Source organism: Nelumbo nucifera, chromosome 1 (assembly GCF_055504915.1).
Source record: "Nelumbo nucifera cultivar China Antique chromosome 1, China Antique-T2T, whole genome shotgun sequence".
Taxonomy (NCBI): Eukaryota; Viridiplantae; Streptophyta; class Magnoliopsida; order Proteales; family Nelumbonaceae; genus Nelumbo; species Nelumbo nucifera.
The window spans coordinates 188,055,354-188,077,519 of NC_142649.1; the positions used below are offsets into that span (position 1 = coordinate 188,055,354).

Genomic DNA, 22,166 nt, shown 5'->3' on the forward strand with positions numbered 1-22,166 from the left:
ACTCCTCGTCTGGGTGAGTGACACGTCCCCAAAGTGGCAGGCACGCCTTCACCTGCTGAGTGATGTGAACGCAGACTGTCGAAAGGATATGGATTGTGCCGTCAGTAAGGGACGTGGCGCAGTCTGATCGTATGGCCTGTTAGATAAAAGTTTCCTGAGGAGTGCTCATGCGACTTATTCGCGAGCTACTTTGCAGCGAGCTCGGAATACTTCAAGATTACCCTTAATAGAATTGGTCTTTGGGATGACTTGTCTGCTTGGGAGCTCGGGCGGGCTAGTTCCCCTAGCTCGCGAGCTAAAGTTGCATCGGAGTATCCCTTCAAAGGTAGCTCGGGGAACCTGGAGCTCGTGTTGTGGCGAGCTCCTCCTTTTGTGAGCTACAACGTAGCGAGCTACTTTGTGGGCCCATCACTTGGTTGCACTAGGCTACAATGTTGAGTTGTTGATCGTGTTGAGTTAGTGTCCACGTGTCACCGTTTCTTAGGTCGGGTCAAATCGTCCTCTATCAAATGTTTTATGGAAAAATGTTTGCAAAAAGGTTTTAATTCCTGAGCTTCGTCCAAGTAGAGAGTGTGACATTGTACATTACAGCTAGGGGAGAGGTCCTTTCCTGTCAGACAGTCTTTGACCATTATGGGCCGAGAGGTTAAGTGTAAGAGACCATTAAGGGCTAATTACCTGATGGTATGGTTGAATTCAATGATCATAGTATGGTTGAATTCAATGATCATTTAAGTGTAAATGTTGGGTTGAGCCCAATAATGATATGCTCAGGGGTTCACTGTGTTTAGTAGTGAATTCGACCAAGCCTTTTTATAAAGGTCGGCTGAACCTATGTGGACTTATGTGAGATCATTGGCGGAAGGAAGAAGATAATGAGTATTGCTTTTTGGGAGTGGGGGTATTTTAGGCATTATAGAAGTTTATTAAGGATTGGTCCATCATATTTTTTTGAAGAAAAAAAAAATCTAACTTGAAGTCACTTTTTTAAAGAAATACTTCTTTAAAAAGATATTTTTTCTCCACTTTTTTATCAAACACCCATAAATACTTAAAAATCACTTAATGTGTGGTCTCATGTCTTAAAAAATATATTTATTAAAAGAAATAATTCTTTTAAATGTTTTAAAAGAGGCCTTAACCCGAAGTGATTCACATCGTTCGCTCCATAGAGCAATGACCGGGTGACGACAACATATCAGGGGCGATTCGAACGAAAAAAATAAACTGGTTTATACCTCATCTAAATAATACATAGGTGAAACAACAATAAAGTTTCAAATAAATGGAGAAAAATAAATGAAAAATAAAGAAATATACCTAGTTAGCAGATCAAAACAGTCGTTTAGTGGAGTTCAGTGGAATTGAGCGGCAGAGCGTGTGTCCAAGTGTGATGAGAGCGGAGAGTTCGCTTAAAGCAGTACGCTCACCTCCAATCCAAACTGGCGATGAGACAAAAAAAAGGCTGGTCAGAAGAAAAAAAAAAAACAGGAGAAAAAAAATAGAGGAACCAATAAACGCCGCGAGCGGCATGAGCAAAAAAAAGCAGGAGAGAAAAACAAAATAAATATAATGAGCGACGTGTGAAAAAAAAATCGCTAGACAAACCTGTATGAATTTTGTCTTCATCTCTTTCGATCTCTCTATGACTTTGTCTACACCTCTCTTAATCTCTCTGTAAACATATAGTTACTGTATGAACTGTATGAACTCTATCTACACCTTTGTCGATCTCTTTGTTACTCTTTCTATACCTTTCTCGATCTCTCTGTAGTTTCTAACTATTATAAGTTAATGGTCGTAGGAAGACCTCATTGCAAAGGTATAGTTGGTGGTTGTTGAGGTTGAGAAGCGTGAACAAACAAATAACCGAGAGATAGGCAACTATCTCATCAATTATGACTTGAGCAAGTACATGAATGGGTGGGAGAGGAATGAAAAGGCAAAGCCATGACGATGTGGCTTAATAGGAAGCGAGGATAGGAGAAGGGAAGAAAGAGTGAGAGTGAATGAGAGACTAAGAAAGGGTAAGGGAGAAAGGAGAGGGGTTTAAGGAGAGAAGAGAGATGAGGGAATGGAAGAAGGAGAGCAGTGGTGATGTGGAACGCAAAGACGTTTAGACTTCCAAAACGTCTCCCGCCCTATCTTCCCTTTTGTTTTTCACCAAGTCTCGAGGGAAAGGACCTGGAACGAGATCCCTCTCTCTCACCTCCTCCATGTGTCTCTCTTTGTTCCATCTCCCTATCCTCTTCTCTCTCTGTTTCGTTTATATTGATTTCTTCTTTTCAAGGTTCTCTTAGGGTTTGAGTACTTATTTGGAATGTGCTTCATTCAGGGATTGTCTAAATTGGCCAAACGACATGCAGGGCTATTGGTTTTTTGAAAAGTATCTTTGGCCATCTGGTGGGTACATGAATGTTTTTGTTTTCTTATTTGCATTTATTTTGTTTAATTTCGTTCTGTTTTCTCTTACAAGGAAAAGAGGGTTTACTGATGACAGAAATGCTAAGGATTGCACGAAAATGGATGATTATTCAGTTTTGTATGGATTTGCCTTGGAGATGTCGATTATTAATTTTTTTTTTTTTTGGATGATTTTGCATCTTTTTTTCTCTAACGAGATTGTCTCTATTGTCATGGTTGTGGTTTTTCTTGGATTTGATGGGATTGGCTTGCATGTATAGTACTTGGTTTATGCGTGTTAGGGTTAGTCATATTAATTACCTTTTTTGTTTTTCTCAAGGGTTTAATTAGCATGTTTTCAATGACGAGGTTATTCCCTGCTGTTGTCTTGGTTGTGACTTCTGCTGTTCAATAGGGTTTGGAGACTTATAGTTTGGTTAATCCTATTCGGCTTAGAGATGTTGATTTTACCCTTTTTTCCTGGTATTTTATTACCGATCTTTTGTTTGATTGTTCATTGTCTCTTTTTTTTTTTTTTTTGCAAGATGGGTTTTGTTCATGGTTCAGCTATTGATCAAGCAGACATGGGTGTTTTTGATGCCATCAATTTGATGTTTGTGTTGGGGTTTAGCAGTGGCTTTGTTGGTTTCAGTGATGCTCTTTATTGCACGGTGACAATTATGTTTTATGGGTGGTGGCTATGTAGGTTATCCAAATGTTGATTGGATTAGCTATTTTGTGGTGTGAGTGTGGAGGTTCTATGGTGGATTACGTGATTTGGTGTTGTTATTTGGGAGTGGTTTGGTGGATTATTGGATTGTTGACCAAAATGACTATTTTTTGTGTGGGTGTGGAGGTTCTTTGGTTGATTTGATGATTTTCTACAACTATTCGGGAGTGGAAGGCGATTACCAGAGTCTGGTATGTTCAGAGCTTGGTGGTTGGTGTTTGGTTTGAATCCTGTGGTGGTTGTGGGGGCTACCGATGTTTGGTTTGGTTAGATTTTAAAACCAATGTTTGTTTCGTTATATTTAAAGTGTCATCCTTTTTGTGATGTTATGTTTATTAGATTTATGAATTTTTATTTTCTTTTTTTATTATGATAGGAGTTTAGTCTGTTGTTATTTTTTATTATTTTCTTTTTTGGTGTTGTTGTCATGCTTACCAAGTTAGTTTTGTATATTTTGGTTTCTATTGTTCTTATTTTTTTTGCCAATGTTTCCTTTTGTGGTTCAGGTATGTGGCTTTGCTATTTGATCTTTATTTGGTTAGGGTATTTTCTTTTTGCTGCACTGGTTAGGATATTAAGACATTTCTTTGTTTCCCTATCTTTATGTTTGGTAAATAAGTACAATAATCATCAATTGTAGTTTACACCAGATTTGTTACTTCCATGGACTTCAGTAAATCAATAAAATTGCTCCCATAGGTAAAGAAGCACTTCCCATGCTCATATAATACAAAATTTGTGCCTTCACTTGGAAAGATGTTTTTTTTTTTTTTTTTTATCAAATATGTTGCTTGCTTTGCAAATTTAACAAAGAACCCAACCTATATAGGACACCCAATATTGAATTCCTGTCTCCAATTTTTTAAATCAATGGTTAATTCTTTGCTATATATACAATATAAGTTTCATCAATGGCAGACACACAACAAGTTGGTTGGGTTTTTGGATGTTTTAAAGGAATAACACATCTTTATGTTGTTACTGTTCAGTAAGTTGGTTAGTATTTTGTTGGTTTCTAATTTTTCTTAGTTGTGTAATTGGATTCATATTAGTGTCTTTGAAGCTCCCTACCTGGCCCAATATGAGTGTTTTTTTTTTTATTTTTATTTTTTGCATTTATTCTATTTTCTTAGAAATGTGATGTGCTATTACTTGGGGATGCTTTTGAAAATGTCTTATTTTGGGTATTTCTATCTTTACTTATTTGTCCATAATAAATTAGAAAAAATGAAAAACAAAAATGAAATATGAGGTAGCTAGACTTACCCGTAATAGTTCCAAATGGACAGGACAAAATAGAGCACATTTTGGTTTAAAAATTTCTATGATAAACCAATAACCAGGTGAACACTTGCAGAGTTAGAATCTCAATTTGACGATAATTTCTATAATAAACCAATAACCAACTCCCTTAAGCTTATGAGAAGCAGGAGTCTTATATTTATATCATTTTCTTTATCACATTTATTTGTAGATATTTAATGGTAATTTACAGTTTTCAGTTATTTTTCTTTCATGGCATAGATTTGCGGTGAGCAATATGTAGAATATTTGAATGCTTCATTATAATTGCCATTCTAATGCTTTATGGCTTGTATGTATTGCAATTAGCTTTCAGTAGAAGATAACCATAGACCTATCAGAGCTTAGGTACTTGGAGGATGAGGAGAAGATAATTAAAGGTGCAACCATGGGTTAAGTTGTCGATACCATTTGGGAAATCATGCACTTGGTAATATTTTCCAGGTGTTGAGAGAACCGTTGCATTTCCTAGATTGAAGACCATGAAGATGACAGGATAGCTATGGGCTGACCTTTTCTTCAACTGGAGGAGTTTGTATAGATTTGGAGCATTTGATACAGAATTACAGGATGAAGAGATGGTGGTTTTGATGTTGGAGTTTCTACTTTGGTCAAATATAATCATTTATTCCCTCCACAATTGGTATGTAGTCTCCAATTTGTAATATACAATAAAACAGTATAATCCAAATTAAGTTGCTCTAATACTAACTTTGCACATCATCATTTTTCTTTTATTTGCCAATTTTATAGGAAATTGCACATCATCAAGGAAATTGGCCTCTCACCAGGAGATTGAATCTCTTGAAAGCAAAAAACGTTCTAACACTTAAGAGCATGAACATTCAACCATACATTGGGAATATTTCCGGTACATGTATGCAGGTGGTGTTCCTGTTGTATGGTTGGATGCCCACACTCTCAGTTTAATGCTTGGATTGTATTCAAATTGATTTGGTTCAATTGAAATATAATATTGTTGACTTAAATAGATTTATGGTTTTTTCATTATTTTTTTCTTTAGACAAAATGATGTAAGATTTACATTTTCTCTTAATCACTTACGACATGATATTGGATATTGGGCTTTCCTGAGCATCACACAGGACCCTGCGAGTATATATATATATATATATATTAAAAAAGGAAGTCTGAAATTTTCTCCTTTTTTTTGAAATTTTTATTTTTTTTAATTTCATGTCATTAATGAGATGCACTTTCTCAATAACCTAAATAATTTCTAAAATTCTTCTTAAATACCTCCCCCACTTTCTCCAAAATTATTTATCTTCTAAATTACCCCTAATTCCTATTTATCTCCAAAATGATCTCTAATTCAGTAGAGTGTTTCTCTCCTAAATTATCTCTAATTCCTATTTATCCTCTTCCCTACTTTTTATCTATATCTATCTAAATTAAAAAATTTAAGAATTATTTAAATATTGTAACAAAACTATATAATAATTTTAAAATATTTATTAAAAACACAAAAAAAATTTTTATATTTTTACAAAATATATCACGAAATTATGTACTAAGGATATGTAATAACTTTATATAATAAAATTCAAATAATAAAAAAATATTAAATATTTTATAGATTATTTAAATAACTAAATATTTATCATAACTAGATTTTAAATAGTTAAAATAACAAAATTATGTAATAAATTTTAAAAATTTATTCAAAGTAAAAATAATTATAACATAATATTGAAATTACAAAATAATAGTATAAATTATGATTTTATGGATAATTAAATTCAATAAATAATTAATATTTTAAAATTTAAATATTTTACATATTATTTAATTATTTAAATAAATAAATATTTTATAATAGAATGTTTAACATAACTAGATTTTAAATAGTTAAAATAAAGAAATTATGTAATAAATTAAAAAAATCGAAAAGTAGAAAAATAAATATAACATAATATTGAAATTAATAATATTTAATATTTTTACATAATATTGTAAATAACTAATTTCACTTATATCAAGTAATATTTCGAAAAAATAACTTTCAAAAAAATTAATAATTATTGGAGATTAAACTATTATTATTAAAAATTTTAAATTTAATTTATTGTACTTATTGTATTTTTGTTATAACTTATTGATTAATATTTATTATAGATTAAACTATTATTTGCGATTATACTATTTATTGACTAAGTTTATATTTTTAGTACATATTGTATTTTCATTATCAATATATTTTTAATAATTGTGTACTTTTGCTATAAATTTTCAATAATTATTGGAGATTAAACTATTGTTAATTATCAGAGATGAGACTATTAATTTAGCTGAAATTATGAGTGTTCATGAGTTGGTTCGATTCGGTCGTAACCTATTTGGCCAACCAAATTGACCTAGTTAGGTTGGGGAGTTGGTCAGATGAAACCGACTGACCTTTTGTGAAAACCAACCCACTCAAGTTATATCGGTTTGGGTCGATTTTTTGGTTTGGTCAGTTAGTTCAAAAGATTTAAACTTAAAAATTAAATTAAATTTTAAAAATTATAGTGCAATTATTGAAAAAATAAATTTAAAAATTAGATTTATGATATAAAACATTTTAGACCAAGAAATATGGGAAATTTCCTACTTTTCCATATTTAAAATATAAAATATTAATATATATCCATAGTTAGGTCGTTTGATTTTGGTCGGTTTACAAATGACCAAAGTAAAATTGATCTGACTTGGTTGGATTGGGAAATTTTTGAACCAAAGTCGACCTAAAATACTAGAAAAGCGACCAACTCGAGTCAAGTTGATCGGGTTGGTCGGCTTCATCAGTTTGATGAATAAACCTAACTGGAATTAACTATTTTTATTTTTGTATTATAAAAAATTTATTAAAAATAGTATATAAAATATGAATAATTATTAATTATTTAAAAAGTTGAAAATATAAAACAATTGTATACTCTTATGTGTTTCTATTAGGGTCATTTTGACCAAATATTGCCAATAGAGTAGTTTTCCCGTGTCTTATTAAGGGCAAAAATGGTATTTTTATTTTTATTTTATTACGATTAAATTTATATAAATGAACATTAGGGTCAACACTGTCATTTTTCACTATCATCTAATGGAAGATTGATTATTAAATCTATTGCAAATTATAAGTGATGTTTTAGTAAAATACTAATTATAGGGTAGATTTTAGTAAATCCATGAAACTATAAGGGGTATTTTAGTAAATGATCCTTTCTATTATTTAACTTTCTCTTAATAAATCCCGTGCATTGTACAAATTCTCGCTAGTAATAGTATAGAAGATTAATAAGAATGCCTATAATTAACCACTGCTATTATTTGTACAAACTTTCATTGATACAACTCAAAGGGGTTGGTTTTGAGGTGGGTTGGACCACCAACCTCCCAATATCTATAGAAAACATTTGGGAGAATGACGGTTCAGACAAGGGTCAGAATTTTTAGGCCCAAAGTACAGTTTGGGGTAGGTGCCATCTCGGAATTGATTCTAATTTATGGGTGGACATTGGTGTATAGAGTGGGGGGTTTTTAACATTTTGAATGTTTATAGGTCTGCAGTGGAATTCAAAAATCTGCATTGGGCCTGTTTTTACTTTTCTGAAAACAATTTTAGCCCAAAAAATCCAACCCGCCCTCCGAAGCAAGGTTCAAAGTATCGATACGATATGAGTTTTGATCGTATCATATCGGCACTTAAAAACTGCCAAAACTCTTTTTTTTTTAGTTTTTTTTTTAAATTTGATTTTTTGGAAAACTTATAGCCTGTTTTTTATTATTAAAAAAAATTGGGAAAATAGGCGTTTTAGACCGTATCATTTTCAAAAGATATGATAAGATATGCCTATGGATACTTTGAACCTTACTCCGAAGCAAGAGGTCCAAGACCAGGGTTGGGTTATGTTCGGGACAGGTCCAAACAGCTCAAAATACTGAACTGGGACCGGCCCGACCCGGGTCTATCTCTGTGCGGAATACGGCATCGGCATTCGGCAATACGCACCGAACCGTCCTAATTCGTAATTCCTGAATAGGACTCAATATTAATCTAAAATTATTCCACGCTCCACGTGTATATATTAAGACTCCAGTTCAACTCCACACCAACTCAAAATATCAAAGTTTCCAGATTTCTTTCCGCACATCCTTGTGCCTGTCCTGAATCTAGGAACCGGTTCTATCTCTGTGAATTCCGACTCCAATAAAATGGCAAGAACCAATCAAGAGGCAGTGGAGACTTTCATGAATATCACCGGTGTCTCCGAGGCAGTTGCCTTGCAGAAGCTTGAAGTAGGCCTTCGTCTCTGAATTTTGAATTCCTATGTTATTTTTTTTGAATTCTTTAGGGTTTCTGGATCAACCACGGATCTTTATCCATGTCTGCTTGCTCTTGACTCTGACAAAAAATGTCCTAATCTGTTATTAGGGTTTACGTTTCGTTGAAACTTTGAATTGCATGGGAATCAGGGAATGCGATGGTTTTACTGCGTTAAGATTCGGGTTTCTAATTTTGATTTGCCAATCTAGGTTTATCTGACGTAATAAATTGTCTGCACGAAAATCACAAACTTGTATTCATATTTTTGAACATACTAGAAAATCCATGTGGCGGATTCTCCATCTTATTGCAAACGGTCAGGTTAGCACTATATTTGATTGGCGAAGTGGCATCTCCTACAAAAGATAGGAATAAATATGGGAGCATAATTAATTCTGAGAAAATTGATTGGGTGTTTAGCCGTATAAAGCTATAAGTGAATGGAACTAGAGTTCTTTCCTGACTGAAGTTTAAAATTTGACTTTATGATTCCCAAGATCAATCTTTCATGTATAGGTCCACGCTTGTGGTGGCTAGCCCTCTCCGTGATGATTAAACTGCGTAGGAAGGTGATAAAGTGGGTGCCTTGAGAGTGTTTACTGACTAGCATAATGGGATTCTCGCTGTCTGAGAAGTTGTGAAGTGGTTAGTGGTCCACTTGGACATCATAGACGTAGGTTGTCTTTAATGACAAAGAAGGGATGCCGATGTGGTTTCTTTTAGATGTGCAATTGCATTTGCAGTCTATTTTGGATGGTTACAATATCTTTGACAGGTATCTGCAAGTATGCACAACTTTATGTGCAAATTTCCAGATTTGATACAATCCATGGGAATCCAAATTATATATTTCGTATTGATGGCCAGATCCTGGATTGCCTGGTTCTCTTGTTATGTTTCTATTATCCATTGAATGAGCATTTTTGATGTTTGCTGCAATTGTATGCTGGGTATGTCCAATAATTTGAACTTTCTCTCAGATTATATATTATCAGCCATAATGAATATTTTTTGGCCGAACAATGGTAGTCTCTCTATTCTTCTGTGTAAAATGTCCTTACTTATTGGACAATGGGCCATGACTGAAGTATCTATTGGTTTTCAATGCAATAGGATGAAGGTTTTTATATGGTTCTTCACAATTACAAAGCCTGAAGCCCAAATATATTTTTTCACCCCTGAATTTAAAATTGCATTAAATTTCTACTTACTCCATGCACTTAGGGACCAATTGATTGCGGATCAAGTGGCTGAATTGAATGTCTTATTGCTTTGTCTTTTAGTTAATAGGTTATTAAGTAGATTGTGAGCTCCTTAATGGTTGAGTGACATGTTGGTTGCTTTCTAATTTCTACATCCCTAAATATTTTATTATATGACTATCAAAAGACTAAGGTGGTGTTTGTTTGTTTTTGTTTTGAACTGACCAATGAAGTTTTGAAATATGACTTTTCAGAGGTTGGTTCTTGTTTGGTAGATCGTCTGAATAAAATTGCTGAAGATAGAAAATGCTTCTTAGTGGCTCAGTGATGTCTCCTCTTAATGCAATCTGTGATTTATTAGATTATTTTTCCCAAAAATTATTTCCTCAAATCTCTATTTGGCACATATTATCCTTATTTGTCTTCACACAACCTTTCCCAAAACCCTTCTCTTTCATGAACAAATTCTCTTTTGCTTGTGGAGACCTAATGACAGTGACAAGCATGTTCAAGTGATATTTCTAGCTTTCCATGAGTGATTTCTTCCATCTGAACTGATTTTCTATTGCTGTATAAATTCTATTTTTTTTTATTTTAACTAGATATTCTAATATCACAACTTTCAAATTTGGTTTTCCTCCGTTACAAATCTATCCTGTCAACAGTGAACAGAGGCAACCTAGTTTATATTTCAGCTTCCCTTTTTGTCCTCTTCCATTTATTTTTTACTCTGTCTCAAATTTAAGTATATTTGTGGTGTATCTTGATTGCATCTAGAAATTTTTATTCTTCTGTTGTATTTATGCTTTCTTCTTGGTTTTTCTTCTTTTCTTGTGTTTAAGTATTCTTTGTGATGTCATTTTTTTTTAAATGAAATGTTCATTATCAAACTTTGTTCCTTTTTGGTGACAATGAAATGGCTTAGCACAGGCTGGAAGCGAAATCTGAATCCAACCTTGTTGATAATCTCAGTGTCATAAGCCAGACCTTGTTTCTGGAGTAGCACAGCTTGGTCTAATTTGTAATTGATAGTTCTAGATCGTCAAGTATTAGTTTCTGCTTTTTCCGTAGATCCTAATTTTTACAGGATGCAACTGGTACTTCTGGGGTTCTCCCCTTAATAAAGATGAGAGCTGGTTTCAATACTCTAGATCATGCTTAAATTAGCAGGAACCACACTATCTAGCCATCTAGATGATGTTTGTGAGGCACAATGGACCCAAAGGAATATTTTCCTTTGGTGATTCTGCTCCTGCTTTTGGGTGGACAATTGAACAGCTCATTTAAGTGTACCAATACCACACCAAGTTTTGCAAATGTCATGGCTGATGCTCTGGCAAAGACAGAGGTGTCTAGGGATGGTCTTCTTTGGGGAACTCCTGGGCCGGGCTTGAATTTGTAATTTTTGATTGTGCTTGTTTTATTAGTTGCCAAGGCTTGCTTTGTACTCTTCCTTTCTGCTTTATTTTTTGAGCAGCCTATGAATGAATACAATTTACATTATTAATAAAAGAAGAAAAAAGTTCGCTCCTGTTTTTCATATGTTGGTTGTGTGGTGGTTGCATTTGATAGGGAGAGTTGTGCCAAGAACCTGCTTGTAAAATAATGCTTGGGAGAACTGACTTGATTCTACATGGTTGTGGTTATAAACCTTTACACGCTCATATTTATATCAGTGGAAGCATCTGCTGGAAGCATAGTAGTAGTTGGCACACAAATGTTCTTGATTAGACACTCTTTGTTAAAAGTTCATCATCATCAACCAAGCCTTATTGAAATTATATGGGGTTCACTATGCCATATCCATTGTTAAACTATTAGTGCTTAAATAATTTCTTACTACTTTGTCCATGCCCCCTTTTGCTCTATCCTTAGTCCTTCTGCCCCCCTTCAACTTGCAATAATCCACTTCTTACAAGAGCTATTGATGGTCTTCTATGCACATGGCCAAACTATCTTAGTCTACTTTCTCCCATTTTATCACCTATTGGAGCTACTCTTATATTCCTTCGAATGATCTCATTTCTGGTCCTATCCTTTTTGGTTTTTCCACTCATCCATCTTAGCATACACATTTTTGCCACACTCATTTTTTGGACATGTTGTTGCTTAATTGTTCAACACTTTGCTCCATACAGGAAGTGAAGGAGTGTATCTTAACAATGGCTATCCATTGGCTGAAAACCCTAGATTCTTTTAATTCATTTTTTCTTTGATGACATTTGGAAGAGTTGGTCAGTAGTAGTTAATATAGAGCTTTGTCAGTTTGGACACCACCTCTGGAAGGGTTTACTAAACTGAACTCTGGGAAGCTAAGGCAATTCGGTATTGTTGGGTGTAGGAGAGGTTTTGATCATGGTTTGTACTTTTGATACTGATAGGCATTTTTCCATGTAGAGATGGAGATATCTCGGAGATATTTTGCTAATTTCGCTAAGATATTTGGGAAATCTAAAAATCAATGAAGTTTTTAAAAATATGGAATTAGTTAATAAACCTTTAAGGAATCATTAGAAAAAATATAATTGCACATTTAAGGCTCAAAAAACCATAGCAAAGGACTGTATAAATCAAATAGAAGAAAATTAAGAGACTTTAATAGGTACCCTCTCTATCTCCCTTGTTGCCTTTTTACCATCTTCTCTTCATTAAATATGTCAATTACTTGCCACTTTGACTCTGCCTTTTTTTGTCACTATTGTTTTTATTAATTGAGAATGCTCTTTTATAGTTATATGCATTTTTCTACTTCTTTTGAATTATAGTGGCTTAGTGAATCATATGAAAATAGTAAGCCAATTATCCAGTCACAAATTCTCCGTTGGTTCTTTTAGGAAAATACTTTTAAAAAATTATGTTGGTTGTAATAAAATATCGAAAAGTTTTTAATAATATTCAAGTTTTAAACCTTAAATATATAGTTTATTAATGAAATCTGAAATATCGCCGACATATCGGAGATGTTTTGAAAAAACGATTCCTGGAAATTTTCGTATCACAACTTGGCAAAATGGGATACATTGGGGATTTTTCACTAAATATCTCTGATATTGCGAACCATGGTTTTGATAAATGTGGACAGCAACATCATATCCTTATTCTCAGGCCTGGTGAGAATAGGTGATTCGACAAGGGGTTGGGTTATTAGCTGCAGTACAAGGGATTCAGATTGCCAACCAAGAACCAACTTGGGGTGGAGAATCTACTAATTGAAGGAAACTCAAAGGTGGTTGTGTGATGGTTCTTGGACCCAGATTCTGTCATTTGGAGTTATAGGATGTCATAAAAAGAGTTAAATGGTTAACAAGGCACATGACAATTAGACTCCATTGGGTGGGCAAGTCGACAAATTCAATGGCTGATTTTCTTGCTAAACATGGGACTTCTTGGGAAGTATCATACCGGGCAGCTTTGTAATCTTTACTTTTTGAGAACATTGCTTTAGGAGAGGTCACCTCGTGCCCCTCCAAGGGATACTTGTAAAAGTTTGTTCTCTTTTATTAATGAAATTATCAAAAAAAAAAAAAAAACAAAACCCACATTGCTCCATACAGCATAGCTGGCCTTACAACTGTTTTATGGAATTTTCCTTTTAATCTAGGTGGAATTCACCTATCATTCTTTTTAAAAATTAATAATGTCAAATATAGTATGACTTGAAACCAAACCAGGGAAGGCAAGGGATATATGATGTCTCCTTGTCTTTAACCTAATATTAACATTGATAATGCTTTTCTTAACTATACATAGATGAAAACAGAATTGCAAACAGAAACTAGATGGTACTCATGTAGGGAAACTCAAGGCATGGCTGAGATATCATATAAAACCTTAATGTAAGGGGGTCTGGTAGGGTAAGGCAGTCTGGAACCTCTGAAAGTGTTGGGTGAGATGCGGTTTGGGCTTGTTTTCTTGGTTTGAGGTGCTGGGAAGCTTGTTGTTGCTATGTACTTGTTTGGGAACTGAGTTTCCTCTTGTATTGGTGATCTGAGGGCTGAAAAACTGGACTGGATGGGGCTTTCCCCTGAGGTGGGAACTAGTGGGGGAAACCTTGGGAAGGAAGAAAGGGAAAAGGGAGAAGGGAAGAGGAGAAGAAAGAAGAAGTAGGGAACTGAAACTGAGGCTGGGATGCTCTGTTGCTCGGGACACCGAATGGGGGAGTTCTCCATCTGTTTTGGGGATTTGTTTCCCTTTTATAGCTGTTCCGTGGCTATTGGGCCGAAGCTTTTCCAGAACTCTTGTTTTCCTGGAAAATTTTCCCTTTGTAGTTTTGAAGCATCTGACATTGTATGTCAGGATGTTGTCAAAATCTTACAATTTACAATTTGAAATCTAACATTATATGCCTGCAAAAAGGGGTCTAAATTGTTGTCTTTGTTACCAAGTAAAATTTGATATGAAAGATGCCATTCATCTTGAACATTATCTGTTCATCTATGTCATATAAGCTAGGAGATAAAAAGGAAATGTTACATAGATGTGTCCTCAAGAATCTGTGGACTCTAATGCATGCCTGATATGGAGACGTTATTCATTTTTAAGAATCCATGCAACACTGGCTGCTGTATTCTTTTCTTATTCTTTATGTTGATTGTATAAAACCCATGCATTCTCTTTAAACATTTCTGCTGTCTTATACATTAATTGATAACCAGGAACATGGTGGTGATCTGAATGCAGCTGTCAATGCACATTTCAATGAAGGCAACAGAAGCATGTATGCAATACTGAAACTACCTTTTCCTTTTTCTTCTTATTTACCAGTCGCTTTGCACTCTCTGGGAGTGCTTCTTTTCAGACTCTCTCTCTCTCTCTCTCTAAATTTAACTTGGATTATTATAATAAATTTCCTGGTTGATGTGCAGTGTGCATCAAGCATCTCCGCCTGCTGCTCAAAATGATCTCATGGTCATTGATGATCCACTTGAAATTGAACCCCAGGGAATCTCTTCATTTTTATCAGCTGGTAGACATTTGAACTCATTCTCACTTCTTGACCCTAGCTTCCGTAGAAGTTCTTTTGAGGGAAGGGGTGCTTCTAACTTTCCCAGCCACGAACAACTTGTTTCTCATCCAAGAGAAGTCAAGGAGATTCCCATTGAGGTAAAGGATGGGGGTAATCATTCTGGTTTTTCAGGATCTGGGCCTATCATTGAGGATGCCACTGAAGCTGTTCATGCTCATGTCCCCAAAATTTGTGGCAATGTTATAATTGATGAGGAGGATGAAGATATTCCAACTGCTCTTCCTGCCAATACCTCAGGTCAGAATACAAGTCAAGACAGATTTTCAGGTGGCAATGTTCATCAGAGAGATCATAGACCTAGTGCTCTTGTATTAGACAGTATGACTGATTATAGCAATGATATAGAAGAAGAAATGGTACAAGCTGCCATTGAAGCTTCTAAGTGGGAGGTTGAAGAGCGTAACTCAAATCAAAGAAGTGCTCCAGATGTATGTGAAAGTAATCCTCATCATCATTCTCAACTTCTTTAGTTCTATGTTGGTTTATGCTCCTTGTCTTCCATGTATTTTGATCCTTTTGCATCTTTCTGCAGGATTCAACTGGTATTGGTACTGAGTCAAGGCACTCTAACTTGGAAGATGCTGAATTTGAACGGGCAGTTTCATTGTCCTTGAAGGTTTATAATCCTGCCAGTTTTCATTTTCAATTTCCTTGTTTCTGTACTTGTGCACTCCTTTGAACATGATTTGATTTTAGACAGCAGAGCAAGAGAAAGCAATGCATATGCAGGAAGAGCTAGTTGGAGTGGAACAACCAAGTATATGCAAACGAGTTAATATTGAAGAATTGGGAGAATTAACAACAACAAATGGAAGGTGTGTATCTTTTTTTGCTGTTGCACTTATGTGCATGTATGCACATGCATGCATGTAAACATAGTCATGTAGTCATGTAACATCTATCTATATGCATCTTGGCTTGTTGGAATGTGTTCTTGATTTGTGGTTTTTCTTCCTCCTGCTGGAGGCAAGGATCTGGTTCTTTTAACAGGGGAATCTCGGATCAATTTAAGTTAGAGGCAGGAAGCTCATATGTTCAAGATGAGACTGAAGATGCAGAAGAGCAACCATTGGTAAGGCATAGATCAGGACAGCTCGCATCAGGATCTCTGGGTTCTGTAAAAGAGGTTGTAGAAATTGCTGATAGCCCACCATCAAGTCCTGGACATGCTGTCAGCACTCAACCCCTACATACTGAAAATGGTTTTGAGTCTGATGAGGTAGCATCCATATGCACATTCATTTTCACTATCCAATTGGAGTTTCATTTTTTCTTCAATTTCTACATGCACTTACACTAGATGACTGTTGTATATTCTTATTATGATAATTTGATAAAGTGGGGAGGTATTTCTTCAAATGAACGTGATGAAGCAGTAATGCTTGAGGCTGCACTTTTTGGTGGAATTCCTGAAGGGACTACTTATTGTTTTGGTAGAGAAATGGGCCTTTATCCTCGGCATGTACCACGTCCTCCATCGCCCACTTTGGCAGCCCAACGTTTACTACGAGAACAGCAGGTTTGTCTTTTCTATTGAGTGACAATCTGCAAACTGGTATCAATCCATTGGATCATTAATGCAAGAGACAAGCTTGCAGGATGACGAATATCTTGCATCATTACAAGCAGACAGAGAGAAAGAATTGAAAGCCAGGGAGGAAGCTGAAGCTCGTCGTTTAGCAGAGCAAGCTGCCAGAGAAGCTGCGCTTGAAGAAGAAAGACGCAAGGAGGAAGAACATCAGAGGAAATTGCTAGAGGAAGAGGTAATGCAAATTAAATTTCTGGATCACCCATCACTTGGTATGAATGGTTATTTTTAAGGATAATTTTATTTCTTATTTTTTTTTACCAAGAAAATTAATCTTCTTTTAGTTTTTTACTCTTTTCTTTTTGGTTGTTTTTGGGGAGGGGAAGGGAAAACATTTGTGTGCTTGTGATTGATCCAGAACTTGCTAGTTTGTAGAATTTCTGTAGGGTGGTGTGGTGAAATTTCCCTCTTTGAAAGGAAACAAGTCATGACTATCTTCATTTATTAGCTCCTTCACACAATTATTTACATGCATATTTCTTTACTACCTTTTTTGTAAGTAAAATTTTACCCTCTTGGGAGATGAAAATTATATCCCATTGGGTTTCATAATTTGAGAATGAGTGGTTGCACTGTCTGCTGTCATCCATCTCAGTGTTTAAATTATGAAAATTGTTGTGCCCTGGACTTGACATTGAAAAGCAGTTATTTTTTCTACAGAGAGAACTCATGACTTTTCAACAAACAAAAGCGACTTGTGGTGTCAGTGTTACTACTTCGCTACTTCATGTGTTTCTTCTTGATGAGTTTGTAATCTACTGAAGCAACATTTTTCTGATCAGTAATACATTTTCAAAAGTCATTTTTAGCATGTCATACAAGGGGATCCCCTTCACTTGGAGCTAATCAAATGGAGGGGAGAAAGAATACACCAGCTGGAAGTTGCCCTCTTTCCTATTGTACTTTTTGTTGTTTTCTTTTAATAAAATTTCTGTTAATTATCCAAAAAAAACTGATCTGACAATGTTCTGTTAATTTCTTTTAATGTCTACCAAGCAAAATTTGACTATGTTCTGAATTCTGATAATGTCTTCTAAAGAAGGGACCTTTAACCATACTGAAGGCTATTTGAAATGTCTTGACATTCTTCTGATGCACTATAGGTAGGGGCATAATGTTGAATTTTACTTTTTCCAGGATGTCATACTGGAGGAGTTAACAGAAGAACTGCTCCTTGACCAATTGGTACTTTTACAAGGGGTAACATTATCTAGGATAAAAATTGAGCCATTGCACAATTGAGGAAATGACATGTTTCCTGAATTTATTTGGGTCTTATGCACAATTGAGCCATTGCATAAACTGTTCTTAAAAACCAGAAAGTAGAGAAAGAAGACCAAACAAATCAAAACATAGATACACAGTAAATGAAAAAAAAAGAAGAAACTAAAAACAATTTAGTCTGACTTCTGCTTCTCCATCTAGTTTGCAATCCTACCAAGCAGTTACAATGGGAGGCGGACACTGTGGGAAAAAACCTTTAAATGACTACTGGTGCCAACTAAAAAGAAAGGAAAACAAGATGCATTCTTCAAACAAATTGGAAAGTAATGACGAATGAGGTTTGTTGGACATGTATTTCCTAGGGATGAGCAAATAGGTAGGTTCTACCTGGAACTTAATGGAACTGACCTCAAATCAGCCTTGCACTGACCCTACCCAATCTGTTAGCAGTAGGGTCTGGTTCTAAATTCTTGGAACTGGCCCCCACCCATGTCGGTTCTAGGGTCCTTGGGGTTTAACCTACCCAATCTGTTTAGTGGTTTGGTCATTTTTCTTCAATTTAATATTTAAATGTGTAATAAATAATGTGGAAGTTAATATTTACAAAATTTGAATTACAATGATAAGTTTTGCTTTTTGAACTATATTATTATTATTATTTGAAAATCAAGTTTTTAAAGAACATGCTCCATTTTTTTTTCTTTGGAGGTGAAGGGTAAAGAAAGAATAGGTTCCATGGGTAGACCCTGGAACTGATCTTGACAGGGTTGGTTCTGGTTCCAAAAACCTGGAACTGACCCATACAGGGTAGGTTTCAAGTTCTGCCTTGGAACCGAACCGAACCAACCTATGCTCACTCCAACTGTTTCGAACTAGATGATAGTTTTCATCTCTTTTTGTACGGGGTTCTTGTTTGCGCAGACATTGTTTAGCTTCTGAGTTGGTTTTGTTGGTTGTCTCGGAGCATTTTACTTTCTACACTTATATCATTACATGCCCTCATTTTATTGTCTTTTTTATTTGTTTTCGGGGGGGGGGGGGGGGGGGGTTGCCAAACTATGTGGGAACTAAGCAGTGTACTAAAGGCATGGGAGGTGTACTCCTGGAAAACCATACTTTGTACCCCATGCTGCTTCCTAGTTCCTCATACTGCTTCCTAGGGTATGCCTGGAAAACCATATTTTGTACCCTATACATCTCTTGGAAGAGAGATGTACTGTCTGGTATTCTTCATTGGCCGCATTAAAGATGTTTAACCAAGTTTCTCATGAATGGCAGGAGCTTGAGAGATTTTTAGCTGCCAAAGAAGCTTCTCTTCCTCAGGAACCCCCTGCAGATGATGAGAATGCTGTAACTCTTCTTGTCCGTTTGCCAGATGGAAGTCGCCATGGTCGTCGCTTTCTCAAGTCTGACAACCTGCAGGTAGCATCTCATGGAAATGATTTCTTTTTGCCTGTATGCATTAGAAACTACCAATGGCTGCCCGTTGAAAAAAAATGATGTTGCCTTGCTGCCTCAAATTTTGGAGACAAGGAACATCTGTCTTGTAACTTCTGTGATATAAAATGATCAAAGTATCCTTAGTTAAAGCAATTTCCTACGTTTTGTGCTTCTTTCTGATAAAAGGAAATAGCTTCAGGGCTTAAGAGTGCATTTTAGTTTTTGTTTTCTTCACTTCTCAGTTGCAATTGATTGTTAGACTTTGAGATGGTGAATGGTCACCATCTTTATGACATAGATGGCTGCAGGTGGTAATGTGCAGATCAGAAATTGCTTTAACTGCCTCATCGCTTGTCTCAACCTGATTACTTCTTTCTTCTTTCTTTTTTTGTGCTTTGCAGTTGCTTTTTGACTTTATCGATGTGGGTAGAGGGGTTAAGCCTGGCACTTACAGATTGGTAATATTTCTTCCGTTCTTCCCTTTCTATTGTTTCTATATTAAAATATTGAATAGCCAAAGTCGCATGTTGTGTTGGCATGTTTATCATCTAGGTATCAGGTACTGCACACATTCACAAACATCATCCTGGCACTTTGTTATTATTTATTTATTTATTTTTGGTGAAGAGCATTTGGTACTTGTTTAGTGCTCTATTTTGCATGGTTTAATGGTGCATCATTTTCATGCTAAACCTTCTTTTTATTTTTTGGGGGGCGGGGTGTTGGAAAAAGATACTCTATTGAATTAAAGCCTGAAAGCTTTAGGTGCCTGAGGGGTTGTTTGTTGGTGCAATGGAAAAACCTAAGGCAGAAAACGTGAGAATGTGGGGCCAAACGTTAGACCTGTATCCAGTCCACCCTAGGGCTGCCAATGGTTGAGTCTGACCCGATGGACCCAAACCGATTGTACTGCTTCTGGTTCCAGGATCTGTATGGATGGGTCGGTTCCAGTTCCTGATCTATTGTCCCAATTGTTATCGGTTTGGAACCAGTTCTACCTAGTCCTGAACTGACTCAGACCTGACCCAAGCCATATATATTAAATGTATAATATATTAAATGAATTATTATATATTATTAGATGTATAATGTTTTCAGAAGGTTTATTATAATTGGGTCAGACCTGAGAACTGATCGGTTCGGTTTCAGTTCCTCAATATTTCTTGTCAGGTTGGTTCTGGTTCTACCCTGTCCCGATCTGGACCCAACTGCCCAACCTGGGTTTTTCCAAATTTTGGCCTTGTCCTGGGCCCAAGCGGGGCCAGATCATAGCTTCATCCTGATCCATTGTGAACTGGCCTGGCCATACATGCATCTATTCTTGACTAATGCCTAATAGGCACAGGACCAACATTTACGGTACCTAGCAAAACTATAATTTGATTTGATTTGTTTATAAAGTCAGCAGATTAAAGACAGTAAGGAGTCAAGGCAGATATAAAAAATGTATAAGCTGGATTTTCCAAGCACTGGAGGGCTCACAAGTAAACGCATCACCTTTTTCTCTTGATGGGCGACACTTGTTTTAGCACTGTTTACTTTGTAATTATAAATTAAGGTGGTATTTTTTTTTCTCCAAGGCTCCTTTGGGAAGAATGCAGATACAAATATGTTCAGCGCAAAACCTTATATTTGGTATTTCTAGACCTTGTATTTGCACTCTTCCCAAACTGAGCCTAAACAAGTGTTTCATAAGCGGTTATAGGATAGTGTGTGGGAACTCCTGTCTCCCATCTCTGGAAGTGGAACTATTATTGAGTCTAGGGAGAAACAGAAAATTGAGGGAAAGTTCTTAAGAGTGTTTCATAAAATTTGTTAAGATCTTCCCTCAACTTTCTGTATCTTTTATTTTCTATGAAACGAAATATGGCTTAAATCAATGTGTTCATGTTTTCTTAATTACCATGCTTTAATGAGGTTGTGTCTCAGAAAATCACCATCACTTTAATAATTTGAATATGTTGAATTATAGAAAACCATGCATTTCAATGGAAGCTGAAACGCACGTGTTTCTTTTCAGTAACAAGTTATCATTACCGGAAGTTGTTTATTTTTAATGTGACACCTTTCCTCAATCTCCATGTTTGGCAGGTGCGACCATACCCTCGGCGCGCATTCGGCGATGGTGAGAGCAGTCTGTCTTTGAGCGAACTTGGTCTAAAAAACAAACAAGAAGCCTTGTTCCTAGAGCTGATATAGAATGTCAGCGTTTAGTTGGAAGATAAAGAAAAAAAAACTTGTATCAACAATTCAAATAGATGGGAACTGGGAAGTCTCATTTAAATTTATACATGGAGTAGGAATCAAACTCAACTTTGTGTCCCACAAGAAAAACATACATTTGGCAGGAATCAAGAGGGGATTCTTCACCCGAAACTGAAGAAAAAATTGAATATGAAACTGCTTCTCAACGACCTCCCACGCTTCTATTTCTGCATTTGTGGTCTATAGGATTTATGGTTCGTATTAACGGTGTTGTTGGTTGGTGGATGAATCTGTACATACACCAAAGTTCACTATCAAAATGTTTTGCCGGTAAAATGGAAATCTATGATTTGCAGTGGCATCTTTATTGGCCTCTTTCTCTTTGAAGTTGGAGTTTGAGCATTGGCAAGGTAAGCATCTTTGTGTACCTCAGGTGTTTGATATGGTGTACAAAAACACACCCGAGAAAGGGGTGAAAGCAACAATTGACCTGAGGTTGTCAATGGATCGGATGTTGCTCCGGATCTAATCCGAATCTGATCTTGTTAAATTGGATTTTGATTTACTCTGTTATTTAGATCAGACCCGATTCGAATTTATTTATGTAGTGTGATATCAAATTTATTTATTATCGCCTCCCTCGAGACCATCAAGCACAAGCATGTACAACATAGTCTTGAACTTGATTATATCGTCTAAGTCTTCGGGAGTTATTTTAG

The 22,166-nt window shown here is 35.7% G+C and overlaps 1 protein-coding gene and 1 long non-coding RNA gene across 9 annotated transcripts; both read left to right on the plus strand.

Annotated features, from left to right (window-relative positions):
* Positions 1–1,828: 1,828 nt before the first annotated feature.
* Positions 1,829–5,493, plus strand: LOC104596163 (uncharacterized). 2 transcript variants are annotated; one of them, XR_735000.2, is made up of 3 exons: positions 1,829–2,403; positions 4,745–5,078; positions 5,189–5,493. It is a non-coding gene; the product is annotated as an uncharacterized LOC104596163 (long non-coding RNA). The 2 variants fall into 2 exon arrangements; XR_734999.2 differs by lacking the exon at positions 5,189–5,493 and having other exon boundaries at positions 4,745–5,161.
* A 3,041-nt stretch (positions 5,494–8,534) lies between these two features.
* On the plus strand, positions 8,535–21,653 carry LOC104596164 (plant UBX domain-containing protein 8-like). 7 transcript variants are annotated; one of them, XM_088895649.1, is made up of 13 exons: positions 8,536–8,734; positions 14,620–14,681; positions 14,830–14,930; positions 15,102–15,227; positions 15,336–15,418; positions 15,523–15,606; positions 15,687–15,805; positions 15,957–16,209; positions 16,330–16,509; positions 16,589–16,753; positions 19,081–19,224; positions 19,644–19,700; positions 21,334–21,653. In XM_088895649.1, the coding sequence occupies exons 1-13, from the start codon at positions 8,651–8,653 to the stop codon at positions 21,439–21,441; spliced, it is 1,566 nt and encodes a 521-aa protein (XP_088751775.1). In that variant the 5' UTR covers positions 8,536–8,650; the 3' UTR covers positions 21,442–21,653. The 7 variants fall into 7 exon arrangements, with proteins under 7 accessions (XP_088751774.1, XP_088751776.1, XP_088751775.1 ...); XM_088895647.1 differs by having other exon boundaries at positions 14,830–15,227; XM_010257215.3 differs by having other exon boundaries at positions 15,102–15,418.
* Positions 21,654–22,166: the final 513 nt, after the last annotated feature.

Coding starts and splice junctions, on each gene's coding strand:
- LOC104596164 (XM_010257213.3), top strand. CDS start 8,651: ATGGCAAGAACCAATCAAGAGGCAGTGGAGACTTTCATGAATATCACC. Junction 14,682..14,829: donor AATGAAGGCAACAGAAGCAT/GTATGCAATACT, acceptor GTTGATGTGCAG/TGTGCATCAAGCATCTCCGC. Junction 15,607..15,686: donor CAGTTTCATTGTCCTTGAAG/GTTTATAATCCT, acceptor ATTTGATTTTAG/ACAGCAGAGCAAGAGAAAGC.